Source organism: Pelobates fuscus, chromosome 4, assembly GCF_036172605.1.
Source record: "Pelobates fuscus isolate aPelFus1 chromosome 4, aPelFus1.pri, whole genome shotgun sequence".
Taxonomy (NCBI): Eukaryota; Metazoa; Chordata; class Amphibia; order Anura; family Pelobatidae; genus Pelobates; species Pelobates fuscus.
Genome location: NC_086320.1, coordinates 155,904,893 through 155,925,452, shown reverse-complemented (window position 1 = coordinate 155,925,452; position 20,560 = coordinate 155,904,893). Strand labels below are relative to the sequence as shown.

The 20,560-nt window shown below is 41.9% G+C and overlaps 1 protein-coding gene across 1 annotated transcript in view; it reads right to left on the bottom strand.

The window, feature by feature from the left end:
* Positions 1 to 20,560, bottom strand: part of KIF13A (kinesin family member 13A) — a 169,549-nt gene that overhangs the window by 42,280 nt on the left and 106,709 nt on the right. The window contains exons 13-15 of the mRNA XM_063451688.1: positions 6,763 to 6,849; positions 6,197 to 6,363; positions 675 to 885 (exon numbers count right to left, since the gene is read on the bottom strand). Coding sequence (XP_063307758.1) covers positions 675 to 885; positions 6,197 to 6,363; positions 6,763 to 6,849 — 465 coding nt within the window. The remainder of the gene's footprint in view (positions 1 to 674; positions 886 to 6,196; positions 6,364 to 6,762; positions 6,850 to 20,560) is intronic.

Sequence of the window (20,560 nt, the reverse complement as noted above, 5' to 3'; positions counted from 1 at the left end):
AGGAACCTTCACTTAACGTAATGCAAGAAGCAATATCTGGGAGACAATTAATTGATTTTTTTTAGGAAAATATTTTTATTATTATACGAGCAAAGAGCAAGTACATAAGCAATGCACAATGCAGAGCACATTCGGAGACCGATAACATGTGCTATTGATTTATTTTGATTTGATTGATTGATATTCCTTGTGAATATTTGAGCAGACTCCTGTAAATCTGGGACCCCTGGGAACATATCCTGCCCTCTACACCTTTATCTAAGAGGACAACATTACAATTCTGCAGCACAAACTAGAGGCACTTTTAAATCAGTGACTTAAGGCAAAATAGATAATTGGCTTTTCATGAACCATGGAAGATGTCCAACAACCTTTCAGCGCAGCATTTGCTCAGCAGATGGATTGTTCTGCCTATCCTATTTCACTTTAAATCAATGAAAAAGGGGAAAGAATGTAAGATTCTGATACTAAGCCACCTTACACTTTCATGACACTTAAAGAATTTAAACATTTAAAAAATTCCCTTTTTGCAAATGAACACTACAATATACAAAACAGCAGAACAAATATGTAAAAAACAAACTGGAAAAAAAAGTGTGAATGTAGTATTTGTGTAGATGAGTTTAGCCTTTGATTGGTAGCACTTCTGCAAGCATGTTGTTGACATCACTTACCTCTCCTCTGCCCAGATGGTCATTTTCTGTTGTGTGGTTTGAGAGGTGTAGGAAAGTCGCTCGTTACCATGTTGGTGCTGTCTATCCGGAGAGAGCTGCTGTCGCAGCTGTTCCAGCTCTCGTTCAAACATCGTCCTCTGCTCCTCCAGTGCATGTTTTTTCTCCTCCAAATATTGCTTCTCTAGAACCTGGACCACATTGTGGACTGGATCTACACAACAAGGGTTGTGTATTTAATACAAAAGTATTAAAGACATATAATGTGTAAGCAATGTTTATATAAGTAATGTACCCAAAAAAAAGGGTGATTAGACAAGCTATGGCAATGCAAAATCTTAGGGCCTCAGCATTGGAATATCATACTCTGTGAGACTGCATTACTTTCAATTTCCTAACGTGTGTAATTGATTAAAAAAAAAACAAAAAAACAATCAACCAATTCACTGCCAGGTTAAAAAAAACATTAGTAAAACATTTATGTGAACCATGTACAAGACAAAACAGCAGTTTAGTGTTCACAGTTTTATTTTTAATTATATATTCATCCTTTACAGAAATATCACATTTTAAAAATGGTTTAACCCCTTAAGGACACATGACATGTGTGACATGTCATGATTCTATTTTATTCCAGAAGTTTGGTCCTTAAGGGGTTAAAATATGGCCTGTTGCAGCCAGCAAAGAATTCATACAGTGTACTCAGTGTGGTAAAAGAATGTCCCTCCTTTTACCTGACTGCTAAAATATAGCCACGAAGGTTCCTCTAAATTGTGGGAGGACACAGGAGGATATGAATTAGAGTCTCTCTGTCTCTCTGTAAAGATGCATTAGACAGAATGGAGACATCCAGAGAAATCTATATTGCTGCAGCAAAAGAAATGTTAATGAGGCACTCTAAGCATAATAACCACTACAGGCTGCTGTAGTGATTATGGTGCCCCAATGTCTCTGCTGCCAACCACGGTTCTGCGTCAAGATGTGTTCAAATGGCTTGACACAAACCAAGGGTAACTGGGCACCAATTGTCCGGCCACTTGCTAAGCCAGTTACAATTTTGTATTAGCAATACCAATTCCTTCAACATCTGCCAAAATAATAAAATAATAATAATGATAAAATAATTAATTGGTTGGTGGCATGAATCGACATGCTTTGAAACATAACTGGGAGACAGCTTAACTATTCTCACTATGACTGGTTGTAATGGTATTGTTGCTTAGATTACCCTTTTAAGTAGGGCTTTATGGGTTAAATTGTATTTTGCTCTGCAATGCAAAATGCAAGTTACCACAACATCACACCTTACTGGAAGGTAAGGGGTTAATTAAAATAAAACACGCATGACACAAAAAATATTAATGCCATACATGGTCTCCCCCAGTACTCAAATACTTTACACTACAGGTTCCAACCTGTGGTACCCGTACCCAACTGAGTACTCGCACCACAAGCAGGGGGTACACTGGGAGGCGGCACTTGCTTTCTCAGACACCAGATGCCTCCTCTGCCAGAATGTGCTGTGAAAGGAGGAGAGAATGAAGGCGGATGGTGAGGGAGCGCTGATGTCAGTTCTCTTCCAGTATTGCACACTTGCGCGTGATGCTAGGACCGGGGTTATGTCGACACTCTGGCATCACTAAACAGCACGCAAGAGAGCCGTGCTGGAGGAGCACGAAGATGACAGCAGCCACACCAGATCCCAGGGAAAGATTCCCCACCCCACTGGACCTCAGGGAAAGGATCCACTCCAGCTCCCAGGTAGGGAGGCTGTGTTGACAAAAATAATAATTTGTGAGTGTGCATGAGAGAATGTGTACATGTCTGTCAACGTGTTTAAAATTAGTGATAGTCTGTGCCGGTGTGTTTTTCTGTGTCAAATCAGCGAGAGTGTGTCAAATCAATGAGTATGTGTGGTTGTCAGTGAATGCGTGTGTGTGTCATAAGTGTTTCTGTCAGTGTGTGCCAAATCAGTGTAAATGTTTCAGCGGGTGTGTCTGTCAGTGATTGTCAAATCAGTGAGAGTGTGTATGTCTAAACGTGTGTGTGTCAGAGTCTGCTGTGTGTAAATGTGTGTGTGTTAGTTTCCTGTGTGTAAATGTGTCTGTGTCAGTGTCCTCATTGTGTTATTATGTGTATGTCAGTGTCCTCTATGTGTAACTATTATGTGTGTATTATATTTCCATATTGTGACTATTACTTCACATTAATAATTCATACACTCATCCTTACATTCACAATATTCAGGGGGAGCGATAGTGCCAGGAATTCTGCTTTGTATTCCTGGCAGAGCACCACAGTATCCTTTTACTAATTTTTACAGGGACCCAAGATACATGTATGGGATTAGCTTGTCAATCAATCCTTCAGTTGTAACAGTGGAATTTATTAAACTCCAAATTGTTGTGAATTAAAATCAAATTGCCAAATTCTGGCTAAAGTAACCAATTTATTACAGTAGCTAATTTGGAGGACTTTAAAGTTATTTTTTTTTACTATAGTTAACTACATTTTACAATTGGTTCATTACAAAACATTGTAAGTACCTAATTTAATGAAATATTCTCATTGGCTCATGAAGTATTTAATGAAAAATTCACTGACACTCTCAGCCAATAAATAATGTCCAAAGTCGATATTCATTTGTATGCTAATGCATTAGTATGAACTTCTGCTTTAGCATAGCTGTGCATACTGAAAGGGCAGCAGGCTTCTAACAGAGCTAAGTAAATGTCAAGGCATTCGTAAACAATTTGACGGCCTACCCTTGGATGGTGCCAAAAGACTTGTAGCACTATAACTACTACGGTGCACAGTAGCGGTTATGTTGGTTAACATGTCTCCTTAAATCATGCATGTTCTTTACTAGTACAGCATATCTCAATACCCAATTACAATAAATACTACAAACACGTATTTTGCAAGCATGTCCCATATCCGTGCAATTATTTTTTCAAACAATCAAACAAGAGGATACCAACACACAAATACAGTCAATTAAAGGGTTAGTAAAATATAGTGTTAGTATAGCGACATTAGAAAAACAAAGGAACAATTTGCTAGTGTCCCGATTCCAGAAATCACGGATGAATAGATGGATGGATGAATGAATGGGTGGATAACTTAGATGAGACAAAACAAAAATATATACAATTTTGCAATGAATGCAGCTTGGCTCATTTACTCCAGCTCAGACTGACAGTATTTATTTAGGATTTTGTTTACTTTAGTCTTGTGTCGCTACTGGTGCAATGATGCAATCTATATAAGAAACAAAATTAACAGTCCTGACTTCCTGCCTTTCTGTATAAAAAAATCTATGATAGATCTCTCTTCTTAATCCTGATAAAAGGTTTATTTTACAATAATAAAGATACATCATATTGTAATATTTCTGCATGGAGAAAAACCTTGACATTTTACTAGATGCGATATATACATCACTTTATTTAGCTATCTAGCTCTGATGTATTATGTTGATAAGGCACATTAGAGGGCCATGCCAATGTGCAAAAAAACATACAAACACAGTGAGTGATAATAACCCTAGGGAGATGCACCAATAAAAGAAGATTTGTAAACAATATAAAAAAATAGCTAAACAAGAGTATAACTGTCCAAAGGTAACAGACTAACCACAGAGCAGTACTGATAAGATATACAATGTCAAAGAGAAGGGTAAGAAAACTAGTCTAAGCCTTGAAAATGCTATAACAGAAAAGTGGATTGACTCAAAAAAAGTCCAAGAATAACAAGGTGACAAGAATGAACAAGAAAGAAAAGGGGGTTAGGCAAGGGGGTAGAAAAACCTACAAAGTTACAGGTCGAGCAATCTTGCAAATGTATTCCTGACCCATTTAGGTGGCTTGCCTAACCCCTCTTTGCCCCCTTAAAAGTTATTAAAACTCACCTTATTTCCAGCGCCGCACGGGTCCGCCGGTGCTGGCCCCGCACCATGGTGACGCTGAACAGCACTGCTGCATACAGTGCAGCACTGAGCCAGGAAGCACCTCCAGTGACCATCTGAGGAGTGGCCACTTGGAGGTGTCCCTAATGGCAATGTAAACACTGCCTTTTCCCTGAAAATGCCTGCATCAAATGCTTATACTCACTAGAACAACTACATTAAGTGGTAGTTGTTCTGGTAACTATAGTGTCCATTTAAGCATAACCAAAAAGTCTTAAATTACAATTTACTTGACAACTTTCTACAATGCCATTAGTGAGTTGTGAGGAAAATACATTCAATATTCTTACTCAGACTGTCTGAGCCATTTAAAACGGGGCAGTATAGCAGACATTGTTGTAGAATTTATTAACACCAAAAATAAAGCCTGAGTCTAAAGTCAAGACCCAGGCACATACTTGTAACATGCTCAATATTAGAATGATATCATCATTCAACACAAAGCATCTTCCATGGATTTGGCAGGTTTGATGATGTAGAAACTGTTTGAAATCATAGGATTTTCTTGTTTGCAATGCCAAAAAAAGCTAAGTAGATTAAACTGAAGGATGCCTTACATTACTCACTTGTTCCTGTCTTCCAGCAATCTGATTGCCTGGTTTCACAGCTTGTTGTTAAAAGGCAGGAGTACTGATACAAGTTAAACAGTTGAAAGGCAGATAGGTTTCAACATTGGCCAGTCCGTTTTGGTTCATCTGATGTCACTGTATAACTCTCTATTAAGCACAAGAAACAGCAGCAGGACATGTGCAATGGGACAAGCACACAACCAAGCCTATAATGATTCCCAAGTAGTCAACAATGGAGAAAACAAATGTCTATGTTGTGAGTATGTGTATACTATAACTGCTACTTGCACTGCAATTTCCATTGCCTTGTTAGAATTAAACCCAAGCACAGCCAATCCCTTGATGACCAACTGTCAAAGAGCCCCATGCAAGACCCAATACTGGACCTTCATTCCAGCCATGATGTAAATATTTCAGGACTTCTTGCCAACAGACAGGAGGAAAGACTTTGAAGAAAGATACCCACATAGACGTAGTCCAGGAGCATTCCGCTATGAAGTCTGTACCAACAGCTTCTCAAAGCAGCCCCATGAGCAAAATTATACCAAAAACAAAATAATTTGTTCATTTCAGTTATTACAAATTGTATACCAAGAATTGTGGGATTTTTCAAGTACATAAAAGGGGGTATTTTACAATGATATCTAAAGGACAAATCCATATCCCGTTATGCTTAAGTTGAAACTAAACTTACAAATTTGAGCTACTTAAAAATCGAATTGAAATGTCAGTGACTTTCGAAACACACTTTGTCCACACTTAGAAACTATGTTGTCGGCACTAACATGTTCTCTCCATATATGTTTCCCCATGTTTCACTATACATGCTAAAGAGGTTTCAAATCACTGAAGTGGTCATGGTGCTTGGAGTAACCCTTTAAACGCTATATGATCTTATTAAATTATATAATATGATTATGGAAAATGGTGGAAATTCATTTAATAACAGATGACATGTTTTCTTACCATGCAAAGCCTTCATCTCTTACCATTGCTATTCAGTGCTTTCATTATTACTTCCATTTGTGCAAACTCATAATTATAGTCGGTTTCTGATGACGTTTCACTTCTTGCATCCAAGTCAAGCTCTGTACAGCTGGTTTCTTTTTCAAACTCTTTCAGCCAATCTTTCCTTTTTCTCTTTGGCAGATTGAGCCTGGTCATATAAAATAATTGTAAAAAGCAATAAGAGCCACCTGTTTAGGGACAAGTTCTAGAGCATGCTAGCTACACAATGTAATGCAGGTCAAGTTAATACCAGACATGCAAATGCCGGCAGACTTCTAGTTCAACGAACTTTTGCCAAACCCTAAACTTTTCTATATGACAGTGGTGATCAAAGGTAGGTCCATAACTACTGTAGAACTAAATCTTCCATAATGCTTTGCCAGCATTATGACTTATGGAAGGTGGTTCTACGTCTTGTACATTTTAGGACACCTATGCTATAAAGAATGTAGGTAGCTAACAGTTGGATGTGCAGTATTTCACTCTGATTAGAACTCTGTCAGTGCTATAACTATAGATATATGATAATAAAAAAATAAATCATTACCTAAAGAAGTGGTTGTTTCCCCACAGGATTCGGTCTCCATGCCATAGAGGAGTTCTTGTGTTCACAAGTGCACCATTCACACAGCTCCTGGAGAGACACACATAAAGTATTCATCCCACATCATGTATGTATAAACCCCTTTACTTACATACACACCTTGGAACTTTCAGAGTGTATCCCTAGAGCTCGAGGTATATTGAGGTGCCCACTAAAACATAAGCTTTTGAAAAAAATTTTTTTAGATATGTTAAATCCTGGCCATGCTTGTAGTAACATGGTTGAGTCAAGTGACAACCAATTATGTGGAATTTAATTAATGGCGCACCTACAGGCAAAAAGCATCCTGAGAAAGGGATGATAAACAGTGGAAGTGGTATTTTTAGGCAACATTGAGAAAGTTTTTTTTCAAGATGTACAATCAAAGACATTATATGAACTCATGGATAATATATGTATGATTTTTGTACTGTCAAAATGTTTTACACTTAATGTATGCATTTACAACAAAGAGTATATGAGTTCAAATCAAATATAAAATGATAAAGTAATATAGGTTACATGGGTGAAAAGGAAATCAGGGAACAGGAGTTTTGATAGCTCTATGAGCATTAAAAGTGTGGATGCCAAGGACTCCAATGTGGTCATCCCAGTTGGACCATACTTTTGTGAATTTCGATAGTGAGCCTAGGTTTCGGTGGGCCATCTCTTCATGAATGCATGTTACTTGTAGTGCCTGCACTACCATGTGGTTGGTTAGAGGACTGTGAGATTTCCAGAGATTAACTATGACATTCTTGTTTGCAGTGAGGATATGGAGGATTAGAGCTTGTTGTGCCCTTGGAATGGACGGGTGTAGCATCTCTAATAGAAAGCATTGAGGTTTTCGTGGAAGCTGTGTAGGCCCAACCCTCTCAATAAGAGAATCTATGTCCAACCAGAATTGCTTAAGGGACACACATTCCAAACAGACATGGATTAATGAACCTTTAGCCAATCAACTTCTACGAGATTGGTCAGAAGAATTAGGAATAATATGTGCCAAGCGTGCAGGTGTCAGATACCAGCAAAACCATAGCTTGCAATTGGTTTCCAAGAGTCATGAACTTGGATATACACCTTTCATTGTTACTAGGACCTTCTTCCACTTCCCCATAGGGAACAATTTTTGGAAGTCTACTTTCATTTGTTGAAAAAAATTGTTACTACCGTGTTTCCCCGAAAATAGGACCTACCCCGAAAATAAGCCCTAGCCGAATTTTCGGGGTGGGCTGCAATATAAGCCCTACCCCAAAAATAAGACCTAGGCAGGGCCGGCCCTTTAAATGCCTCAGCCGCCTGAGCGCTCTATAGAGAGAGCTCAGACGGCTGCCGCACTGCCTCACCTGCCCTTCCCTGTAGCGTCGCCGAGCTCCTCTCCGGTCCGCGACCTGCCCGGACTGACAGGAAGTGCACACTGAGTGTGCACTTCCAGGTCAGTCCGGCCGGGTCGCAGACCGGAGAGGAGCTCGGCGACGCTACGGGGAGGTGAGGAGAAGATGGAGGGGGGGGGGGGGGAGTATTACAAGGAGGGGGGAGTATTACAGGGAGGGAGGAAGGGGGGAGAGCATTACAGGGAGGGAGGGAGGGGGGATAATATTACAGGGAGGGAGGGGGTGTGTATTACAAGGAGGGGGGAGTATTACAGGGAGGGGGCGAGTATTACAGGGAGGGAGGGGGGAGTATTACAGGGAGGGAGGGGGGATAATATTACAGGGAGGGGGGGGAGAATATTACAGGGAGGGAGGGGGTGTGTATTACAAGGAGGGGGGAGTATTACAGGGAGGGGGGAGTATTACAGGGAGGGAGGGGGAGAGCATTACAGGGAGGGAGGGGGGAGAATATTACAGGGAGGGAGGGGGGAGAATATTACAGGGAGGGAGGGGGGAGAATATTACAGGGAGGGGGGTGGGGAGAATATTACAGGGAGCGGGGTGGGGAGAATATTACAGGGAGTGAGGTGGGGAGAGCATTACAGGGAGGGAGGGAGGGAGGGGGGGGAGAGCATTACAGGGAGGGAGGGAGGGGGGAGAGCATTACAGGGAGGGAGGGGGATAATATTACAGGGAGGGAGGGGGGAGAATATTACAGGGAGGGAGGGGGGAGAATATTACAGGGAGGGAGGGGGGAGTATTACAGGGAGGGAGGGGGGAGTATTACAAGGAGGGAGGGGGGAGTATTACAAGGAGGGGGCGTATTACAGGGAGGGAGGGAGGGGGGAGTATTACAGGGAGGGAGGGGGGAGTATTACAGGGAGGGGGGTGGGGAGTATTACAGGGAGGGAGGGGGGAGTATTACAGGGAGGGAGGGGGGAGTATTACAAGGAGGGGGCGTATTACAGGGAGGGAGGGAGGGGGGAGAATATTACAGGGAGGGAGGGGGGAGAATATTACAGGGAGGGAGGGGGGGAGAATATTACAGGGAGGGAGGGGGGAGAATATTACAGGGAGGGAGGGGGGAGAATATTACAGGGAGGGAGGGGGGAGTATTACAGGGAGGGGGGTGGGGAGTATTACAGGGAGGGAGGGGGGAGTATTACAAGGAGGGAGGGGGGAGTATTACAAGGAGGGGGCGTATTACAGGGAGAGAGGGGAGAATATTACAGGGAGGGGGAGGTGAGGGTCTCTGGGGGGGTTACACAGCGCGGACACCGGTTACATAGTTACATAGTTAGATAGCTGAAAAGAGACTTGCGTCCATCAAGTTCAGCCTTCCTCACACCTGTTTTTTGCTGTTGATCCAAAAGGCAAAAAACAAACAAAAAAAAAAACAAAAAACAAAAAAAACCCAGTTTGAAGCACAATTTTGCAACAAGCTAGGACAAAAAATTCCTTCTTGACCCCAGAATGGCAGTCAGATTTATCCTTGAATCAAGCAGTTATTACCCTACATTGAAAGATTTTTTTTTTTTTTTTTTATAATTCTTTATTTTTGTGTGCATATGATTAACAGACAGTTGTACAATGCCCTAGCAGTGTTTGCAAGACAGTTTACGACAACGCATAATAGTTACAGGGCATTTGGTTTTACTGCACAATTTTTTAAGTGTAATGTAACGTACAGGCTACACATAACATGTCTAGATTAACTATTAAGAAAGATACTAAGCTATGCAAAGTCATAGACACGGTAATAAAAGTATTAAGGTAGGTTGTGAAACATGCTTATGTTACTGAGATATTGTATTCAAGAACTAATTTATATTAGTTAGTTAGTTAGCTAGCTCTGTGTTAAGCTACACTAAGCCGCTGTAAACTTGGCACTCAGGAAAAACTTGCACTTTTTATAATATGAATAACAGGAAAAACATAGTTGTACAACATTTAGCAGGAATTGTTTAGCTAGTCAAGGCTGTAAGCCCAACTCATACGCTAGATCATTGTATTTGCGTGGCAGGTGTCACCATTTGGCATGGGCTAGTGATGGCAGATCAGGTGACAGTTCTGAGCTACTTCCTATCTGATGATTAAACATTGGTATTTAGGTTTGGTAGATAGTATACATATTGTTTGTTAAGACAGAGTAGATCATGGTGATACCAAGGCATATGTCACGTTAAAAGAGGCATCGTAGAGGTACGATAGGGGACACATTAGGCAGAACCAAAAACTATACGTAAAATCAACTGTGCTAGGCTGTCTAGTAATGAGTATGTTGGCATAAATAGGACAGTTAACTTAAAAAATCTCAGGAGTCACTTCCCCCACCACTTTAAATATGGCCTGCAATGTCCCCTGTGCCAGCATCCTCGCCGCAGTATGCTGTCAGGCACGTCAGGTCTTCGCCTTTCCTCACCCAATACCCAGTCTGTGGGGAGGTCGCTTGCCGTGCAGCCGCTCGGTCTCTCGCTTTGTGGCTTCAGTCACAGGGATCTGGGTCGTGCTGTGCCGAGCGGAGGGGAGCAGGTTTGGTGAGGCCTTTGTTGGTGCCGCTGGTATGTAGGATTCACCTTTGTGTAGTCGCCGGCGGGTACCTGCGTCTTGGAGACATCGTGCATGAGAGGGATTGCGGGTGCCCGAGGGATGTGTCGCCTTTTCCCGCCATCTCGTTGTGTGGTAAGTGATGTGCTGGCCTTTGGTTGTTGGGACCACTGAACGAGGAGTAGACAGTGCATCGTTCCGTGGCTTGTGCACGTGATTTTCGGCTCTCGAGGGACCCGGCACTGTCTCCCACCTCTCTGAGCGTCGGATCCGATGCAGTCTGGGGGCTGCTCTGACGCTGCCAGGGGGGTTCCATGGAAGGATGCGCCGGGTGGTCGGGCGTATCCACGCTGCCACCTCCCTCATAGCCAGCCTGTAGGTTTTTCTTCTGGCTTTAAGTCGTGCCCAGAAATAAGTGCGTAGCCGGTCAATAAAATCCCCTGTGTGCTTGGGTGGCTGGATGCATGTGTGCTGGGTCCCAACCCTCGTCCGTGCCGCCATCTTGGCTGGGGCTATGGGGTCCCGTTTGTTTGATGGTTTAGTCGCTTGATCATGTGTGCTTGTGGGGGTAATCGTCCCCAGCGAGGACCGGGATGTCCCCCACCGGTCCAGAGGGGGGGGTAGCAGGGCTGTACCGGTTTTAGGAGCTTGTCCCGAGCCAGGAGATCGGCCGCCTCCCCCGGTCCTCAGGCTCCGCTCTGGTGTAGGCCGCATGGTCAGTTTAGGATTTTCCGCGGCGCACCGGTACCGGATAGGAATCATTCTGTTCCTGATGTCGTTGTGCGTCTTGTAACGGTCCCTGTTTGCCGCTAATGTTTGTATATCGGTCGGTATCTTCGCTCTTTTGTTCAATGCTGCAGGAGCTCATAAAATGTGCGACCGGCCATGTTAGCTGTTAGGCCCCGCCCCCCCTACATTGAAAGATTATATCCTTGAATATTCTGTCTTTGCAAGTATGCATCTAGTAGCTGTTTGAACATCTGTATGGACTCTGATAAAACCACTTCTTCAGGCAGAGAATTCCACATCCTGATTGTTCTTACAGTAAAAAAACCTTTCCTTTGCCTTAGACGAAATCTTCTTTCTTCCAGTCTAAACGCATGGCCTCGTGTCCTATGTAAAGTCCGGTTTGTGAATAGATTTCCACACAATGGTTTGTATTGGCCCCGAATATATTTGTATAATGTTATCATATCCCCTCTCAGGCGACGTTTTTCTAACAGTTAACAGACTGGCTCTAAGCCCTACCCTGAAAATAAGCCCTAGTGTGTTTTTTGTGATTAAAATTAACCCGGTCTTATTTTCGGAGAAACACGGTAGTGGAGTATTAATGCATTTTAATATTCTTAAATATTCTTAAAGGTCAGGAAGTTCTTATACATAGAAAATCACTAATGCATAAGAAACATATACTGTGGGTAAATAAGAACATATTCAGCTAATTCAAACAGTCAGAAATATATCAATACAACAACCTTACACAGTGGCGTACTAAGGGGGGGGTGGGGGGGGGGAGGCGGTCCGCCCCGGGTGCCATCCAGTAGGGGGGTGCCACACTCTGTACCTCCTGCTGGTCGTCCTCTCCCTCGCGGCTCCGGCGCTCAGTGAGTGAGTCAGAGCACAGGGAGGGGATTCCCAGCCTGTGTTCTGAGTCATCACTGAGCACCAGGGATGCTGTTATGGAGTGTGCCAGCAGGGGGTGCATTCTGCAAGATTTCTCCCCTGCGGCCACTCTGCCTGCACCTCCTGCACTGCCTGGGCTGGGATGGAGAGAGACAGCCCCTGAATCATGGTAAGACAATATTATTATTGTAAATTCACCCTCACCCCCTCCCTCAGTCACCCTGTCACCCCTTACCCCCCTCAATCACCCTGTCACCCCCTCCCTCAGTCACTCTGTCACCCCCCCACTCAGTCACCCTGTCACCCCCCCTCACCCTGTCACCCCCTCCCTCAATCACCCTGTCACCCCCTCCCTCAGTCACCCTGTCACCCCCCCTCAGTCACCCTGTCACCCCCTCAGTCACCCTGTCACCCCCTCAGTCACCCTCTCACCCCCTCCCTCAGTCACCCTGTCACCCCCCTCAGTCACCCTGTCACCCCCCCTCAGTCACCCTGTCACCCCCCCCCAGTCACTCTGTCACCAGTCACCCTGTCACCCCCTCCCTCAGTCACCCTGTCACCCCGTCACTCTGTCACCAGTCACCCCCCTGTCACCCCCTCCCTCAGTCACCCTGTCACCCCCTTCCTCAGTCACTGTCACCAGTCACCCCCTCCCCTCAGTCACCCTGTCACCCAGTCACCCCCTCACTCTGCCACCAGTCACCCCCTCCCTCAGTCACCAGTCACCCCCTCCCTCAGTCACCAGTCACCCGTCACCCCCCCTCAGCCAATCTGTCCGTCACCCCCTCCCTCAGTCACCCTGTCACCCCCTCCCTCAGTCACCCTGTCACCCCCTCCCTCAGTCACTCTGTCACACCCTCCCTCAGTCACTCTGTCACACCCTCTTTCAACACCCCTGCCCTCTCTGCCATATACACCACCGCCATATATACCACTGCCTTGTCATACTATCCTCCCTGCTATAAACCCACCACCTGGTCATAATTCCCACCCTGGCATATACCCCTTTAACATGTCATATAATACCCACACTGCCATCATCCCCTCCCTGCTATATACCTCCACCGTATCATAATACACACCCTGCCATACACCCTGGCCCTGCCTTGACATAATATCCTCTCTTCCATATAACACCCAATCCCATTGTTCCCACCCGTGACATAAAACACCATATACTCACCACCTCACCTGCAGTCACCTCCTTCAATCCACTGTGTGCAATGGCACACACTGACATAGTATCCACCACACTGTCCCACCCTGCCATATACCTTTCTCCTGCTAGTAATACTCACCCACTTACATATACATCCACGTTGTCACATTCCCCCAGACAGATAGGACAGATATATACTGGAAGGCAGTGAGATTAAACATTTTTATGGACCATATAGGAGTTTGTGTACGCCCTGCAGTAAGCCGGCAGCCGGGGTATGACGTCATCCTGGCATCGGCATCACTACTGGTCGTGCAAGTGAGCTGTGAAGGAAGAGCACAGAGATCCCAGCCCAGCAGCAACCGCTTGTCACTCCCAGAGTAAGGTAGGGAGGTTGGTTGGACCTCTTAATAACTAAATGCGTTTGTATATCTGTGGTTGTGTATATGTTTAGTAGATAGCTCCCTAATTTGGTGTCCTTAAATATGTCAATCCCACATAAGGATAACAAATAAGTGAGTTATCTACTAAACAACCTAAATATTAAAATTAAGAAAAGGCTTTTAAAATTTTGATCTTTTAGCTATTTAGTAGAGAATTCCCTAAATTGGTGCCCTTATGTGAGATTCCATATGTAAAGATACCAAATTAGGGTGCTGTTTAGCAGATAGCTCCCTTATTTGGTGTCCTTAAATATGGCAATCCCACATCTCAGCATCTTGCCAACACTACACACAAACACATCCCTGCATTCCAGTGCAAACACTACATACAAACACACCTCTGTATTAAAACATCACCATTATATATAACCACACCACTGCATCTCGCCAACACTACACACAAAAGCATGCCTGCATTAAAATGCCAACACTACATACAAACACACCCATTCTTTCACTCACACTTACTCCATACAAAAGCATGCTTACATTGAAACATGGAAGCACTGCTCAATGCTACATACATTAAAAACAAATTGTGGGTGTTTTGTACATTTTAAAGTGCGGGTGGGGGGGTGGGCAGGGGGGGGTGCCAAAACTAGGACCCGCCCCGGGTGCCATATGCTCTAGGTACGCCCCTGACCTTACAGAATTTCAGTGAGTCCTCAGTCGTTTTGCACTATCACTAAAAACTTGTTTTATACAACATCCATAAAAAAGGGAACAGGAACAAATCAATGAACACCCACACAGCAAATGTACTAATATTTTCCATGTGCGCTTGTTAATGTGACTGTGCAGAGGGCAGCAACCGTCTCCATACGGCATGAACATTGCACCGTTTGATGTTTGTAAGCTTGATGTGTGAGATAAACATGAACGCAAACACAAAATATTCATGACACATTGAAGCCCTCTTTCACTCGCAATTAGAAAGATGGTGCATTCCCAAAATAGAAGCATATCTAATCTACTTCTACAAAAGCCCAGTCTAACATTTTGTATGTTTGGCATTTGTAAAAGATAAAAAAATAAGGATCCATAAGTAATGATGCATTCCTACATATACTAAATTAACTTTTTAAAGTGATAAAGAAGATGTGAGATATATATTCAACATAAAAAAAGTTGTTTTCTCTTTTTTTAATTCTCTCTTTTTTTAATTATTGTACTTTTTTATTGTTATACATGATGTATCATATTGCTTTGGTTGTTTTAAGTGTAACTCATAAGAAACTATTACACGTTTGTATTGTAAAAAGAGGGGGGGGGGGGGGATTGCTTAAATAACCTATGGCCATAGTCTACTAGATTAGAAAAAAATTCAGGACAGCACATATAAAAAAAGCCCATAGTAAGATCTCAGACTTATACATTTATTTTAAAAAAAAAAGTAAATACCAAGCTTTGCACTATGAATAAAGCTTTAACCCAGTGATTCCCATACCAGTTCTCAAGGCACCCCACACAGGTTCATGATTTAGGGATTACTCTGTTATGTCTAAGGTGTTTTTAGAAGAAAAAAAAAAACACCTCAAATGACCACTATAGTGCCAGGAAAACATACTGGACCTGGCACCCAGACCATTTCATTAAGCTGAAGTGGTCTGGGTGCCTATAGTGGTCCTTTAAGCACAAATAGGATATCCCTAAATCTTGGTCTGGTAGGTGTGCCTTGAGGACTGGTTTGGGAACCACTGCTGTAACCTGTAAAGAAGCACTTAATGTCATTATGATATACATGACATCACATCGGCATTGCACTGTCATACAGTGTCCTACCTAATTTACTATTAACAGCATTGTAGAGGTAAAGATGGTAAATCATTGTATTTATTTTTATAATTCTTTACTTGCTACTGACACAGTACTCAAGCCACAATGGACAATGCAATGATATAGAATCACTATATCATACATTTTAAAGATAAATTATTCACAATGATCCTTAAAGGGCTAATCTGAATTCTAAAAAAAAAAAGCTTTTAAGCTATTTTTAAAGACTCCACAGAGACACGGTCACTGCATAGACACAAATAGCCTAGGATTTTTTTTTAAAACCTTTTGTTAATAATTCAAGAGGATATAGTGTATCCTTATAATTAGTAGTGTAATTTGATACAAAACACAGACGTAATGTTAAGTAACAATTGGCAACAGGTCCGATTCTCCAACTGTTAAATAAGTATCCGGTGTCAGGGTGCTACCTCAAAGTATATTGCCAATAGAGAATTAAATTAAGATAGTGAAACACACTGTTTTGAATGGATGTCAGAAGCTTTATAAAACCAGGAAGTACATTGGAATGAATCGTAAAATGAAATGGCAAATTCATAGAGGGGGTGTTTGCAGGTGTTGTCAGTACTTGGCAGCAGACTTTGTTATCTCACTTGGTGCTATCTGATTCTCAATTTGTCCTTTCTTCATATGATCAGCATACCATTCTGTCTCTCACATGGAGTTTTAAATTACCTGACGTAAAAGCCACTATCTGCAGTTTAATTATTAAGGATACACTCTGGAAGCAGAAATAAAAGCTAAATCACAGATATTAAGCCCCAGTGTTACACCGATCACTCTTTTCAGATGTATGCCAAGCACAGATGGCAAGCTGCATACAAAAAGAAGGAAACAATGAATCACACAGCTCTATTTATCTTCAAACACAAAATGTACCTTTGGGCATTGATGTTAATTAGACGAAAGAAGGATTACAAGCTTTCACGAAACTGGTTAGATACGTCTTCTTTAAATAACATATTAAATGAATGTGTACCATTCTCCAGTATGTACAACTCTTAGCATATAAGCTGTGAACTTTCCAGAAAGAGAACATTTTGACGACTAAATCCATGGAAGGATTATTCGCTAATGACTGGGAGAAACGGAACCCAAGACGGTCAGAGAGGGTTGGACCGTCACATAGGGTTATTTACTAAAGTAAGAATTGCTGGGAATTCAAAGTCAATTTCAAATGTAAGATAATAATAATGAACACAAAATTGAATTAAAGTTTTTTTCTTAATTGGCTAGTTTGCCCAACTTTCCAGAAAGAGAACATTTTGACGACTAAATCCATTTAAGATATGAAGAGGATTATAGGATATGAGTATTTAAAATAGCTTTGTAGAATTGTTTGAATTTTTTTTACAAAAATTCCCGTGTGCACTACGCCACATTTCTGCCTTATTGCCATGTGAGTAAGGTAAAAGGACACCAGAGAGGTGGGAACTGCAAAGACCAGTCAAAAAGACACTCATAGGGTGTGAAGAAAACCCCTGTTTTATGGACTTAGTTTGACTGTTTTGTTCCCCCCCCCCCCCCCTCTTAGAACACCAGTTTAAACCCTTAATAACTGTCATATTTGCAAACACTGTCTGACCCTTTTAACTGGTAGTTTGTTTTCCTCAGAGCAGGAGTGGTTTTACTGCATGAATACTGTTGCTTTGTGTGCATTAAACAGATCTCTACCCAGCGTTAAGCCTCGGCTCATGTGTGAGGGGTTATGCTATGCTTGTGTCTACACTCTGCCTGGAAGGATTATTCGCTAATTAATGGGAGAAACGGAACCCAAGACGGTCAGAGAGGGTTGGACCGTCACATAGGGTTATTTACTAAAGTAAGAATTGCTGGGAATTCAAAGTCAATTTCAAAGGTAAGATAGTAATAATGAACAGAAAATTGAATTAAAGATTTTTTCTTAATTGGCTAGTTTGCCCAACATTTTCCCATTCACTTTGAACTAATATTAAATTTCTCACAATTCTCACCTCAGAGATTAACTCTAGAAGTGTTAGGTAGCTCAGCTTGGTTAGTTTTACGTGAAGCGGCTGCTTCCCTTCCATTTGTGTCAAGGCAATATGGGTCAAGTAGACATGAGTTAATCAGAGCTCAAGTTGAATATAGTGGGAAACAATAGTTAAAGGGGCACGATATTCTCCTAAACAACTTTAGCTTAACAAAGCAGTTCAATTCTCTGCCATTTAGGAGTTAGATCACTTTTTTTCTTTCTGTCCATGCTGCCTTAGCCACACCTCCCATGGCTGTGACTCATTTTCAGTCAGATGCTAACTTGCTTTAGAAATTTTATCCCCTGCTCTGTAAATTGAACTTTACTCACACACAGGAGACTCCTGCAGGATCTAGCAAGCTATTAACAGTGGAGTTCTATAGTTTGTGCACTAAAGGAAGTTTAAACATTAGATGACTTTTTACAGGAAGTGTTTAGGAAGCTGTACAAGTCACATGCAGGGGGAAGTGACTATGGCTGCATAAACAAAGTGATTTAACTCCTAAATGGCAGAAAATAGAGCATTGACACTGCAGGTACATGATATATACACCAAAACTGCTTTATTAAGCTAAAGTTGTTTTGGTGACTATAGTGTCCCTTTAAAGTATAGTACACTGTTTCTGTTGTTATTGAAGAAGCTGGACTTTTACAACTGTGGCAAATGTATGGGTCAGAGCAAAACATCCAGAAAATCAATAGAATATGTGTCTTCTTTTCTGACAGATCATTCAGTTTTCTCTAATCATTCTATAATCAAATAGATTAGCATTTTGCATTACTGAGTGCTGGCAGGTAATGGATTCCAACACCACCACTGTAAACTAAGCACCCTGATAAAGTTAATAGAAGGCATCCATTATTTCTGTGCAACCTGCATAACATTCTTTTTCTAACAATAGAAGAATAAAGTGCAGGTCTGCCTGTTTATTTAGTCAAACATACAAAACAAATGTGTATTGCCTTTATCTCTCATGTTTCACAAGCATTCTTCTTTTGTTTGGCTATCTTTCCATCTACCACTCATCTCCTCTTTTAGGCTTCTCTTGCAGCCTGTAACAGTCTGCCACCTACATGACACCCTGCTTGGCACAGTACAGCACCTGGCTCTGGGCTATTGTGCTGGCTCACATGTCAGACATGCTATTGCAAGACAGTGTCTAAGAGAAGCTGGGAATGACAGCTCAATGACCCTTTGCTTATGGGAGAGGAATATTACTGGCAATGAGAAAGTATTTTAAGACAATCTTTAACTTATTTTGTATCAAAAAAGGCTACAATGAAACAGTTAATACAATTAATTATTAGATTATTCACAAAACTAGATATTGTGAAGAACTGACAGCAGTATAACAAATTCTTAGCTAAAATAAATAACTACAAGATTGTTTTCCAACTGACAGCCCGAGCCAGCAGACAATAAACAGCAATACTTGTTGAAAAATCAACACAAGGCTGGCTAATGAAGACAAGACCACCTGAAAAGTCTGTTCATCACACTGACAGTTTTCCACATGCTATTAATGAAAAATAAAGGAAATCCCCTCCATCACTTCAGCCTCCCCCCCCCTGTACGGCCTAGGCTAATTCTACACAACATAATAATGAGGTGCCCCAGACCTTATTAACTAGATATGTTGTACAATAAAACTCCAGGCAGATGGGAAATAGACAAAAGCCTTTATGGTCCACATATGGTATTCTGGCCACTGGGCATCCATCATTCTTTTTTAACACAAGTGTTGTCCAGCATATTACTACACTAGGTTTGATATCACACTGTGCATGATTCTTAAGAATCACTGGAAATTAGCTCCCACTGACTAAGGCCTAAAGCGCAGGTGGAGCGCAGTCCATTATTGAGCTGACACATGCTGCCGAACAAAGGAGGTTCTGGGAAATTGCAAGGTAATCTGTCATCATGTAAAAGGAAACAAAAGAGAATGGCTTTGCAATTGGCATTACAGACAGCCACTTACAGCCTACTCATTATGAACACTCCCTCAATGTATGACAGCAGCATTACAAACCATATTAATTACTTTTAACTAGACACAGCTGGCAGCTGCCAAAATAAAATAATAAAAAATTCAAATAGTCTTAATATTCAGGTTATCATTGAACAGTATGTCTTTTTCTCTTCAACAACTTTTTTTATTCATTTTCTCATTACTGGATAAAATTATAAAAAACAAACAAAAAAAAACCATATACATAGACAATATAAGTGCTGTCAAAAGCGGAAGTTATCTCCAAAAAAAATGAAAGAGAGAAAAAAAGGAAAGAACAAAAACAAAGGTAGAGTAAGAATTAAGACCCAGAATAAGTGTCCTGAGTAAAGGGGCTGTAGGTAAATCTGACTGCAAAACCAACATGTTAACAAGGAGAAGCAGGGAATAGTGCTGTACTTCTAGTATCAATTCATAGAATTTGTGTTTGTTCTTATGCAGGCTTCTCTGTGATTCTGAAGTAGGTTCCAGCCTGTTGTGGTGTAGAAAGAATGTGCGTCTGAGTGGGAGAGCTGGTGACCTAATGCAGCCGAAGATTTCCCCCCATGAAAGCCAAGACAAGGTGTAACAAAGAAACTCCGTAAGCATTATATTGCTAACGTCAAATGCACAGACAGTGTAGACATGAACACACACAAAGACGACGATCAACTAAGTGCTGTGGCAGTCCCCGTTTACAATCTCCCATCAGAGAGAATTTGTCTTTGCAAATATTTGCACATACAATTTCTGGACAGTGACATCTGCGGTTGGCCAAAAATGCTTAGAGAGGCTTTATGGAACTTCTAATTCATTATAGGTAGCTGTACTCTCAGTGT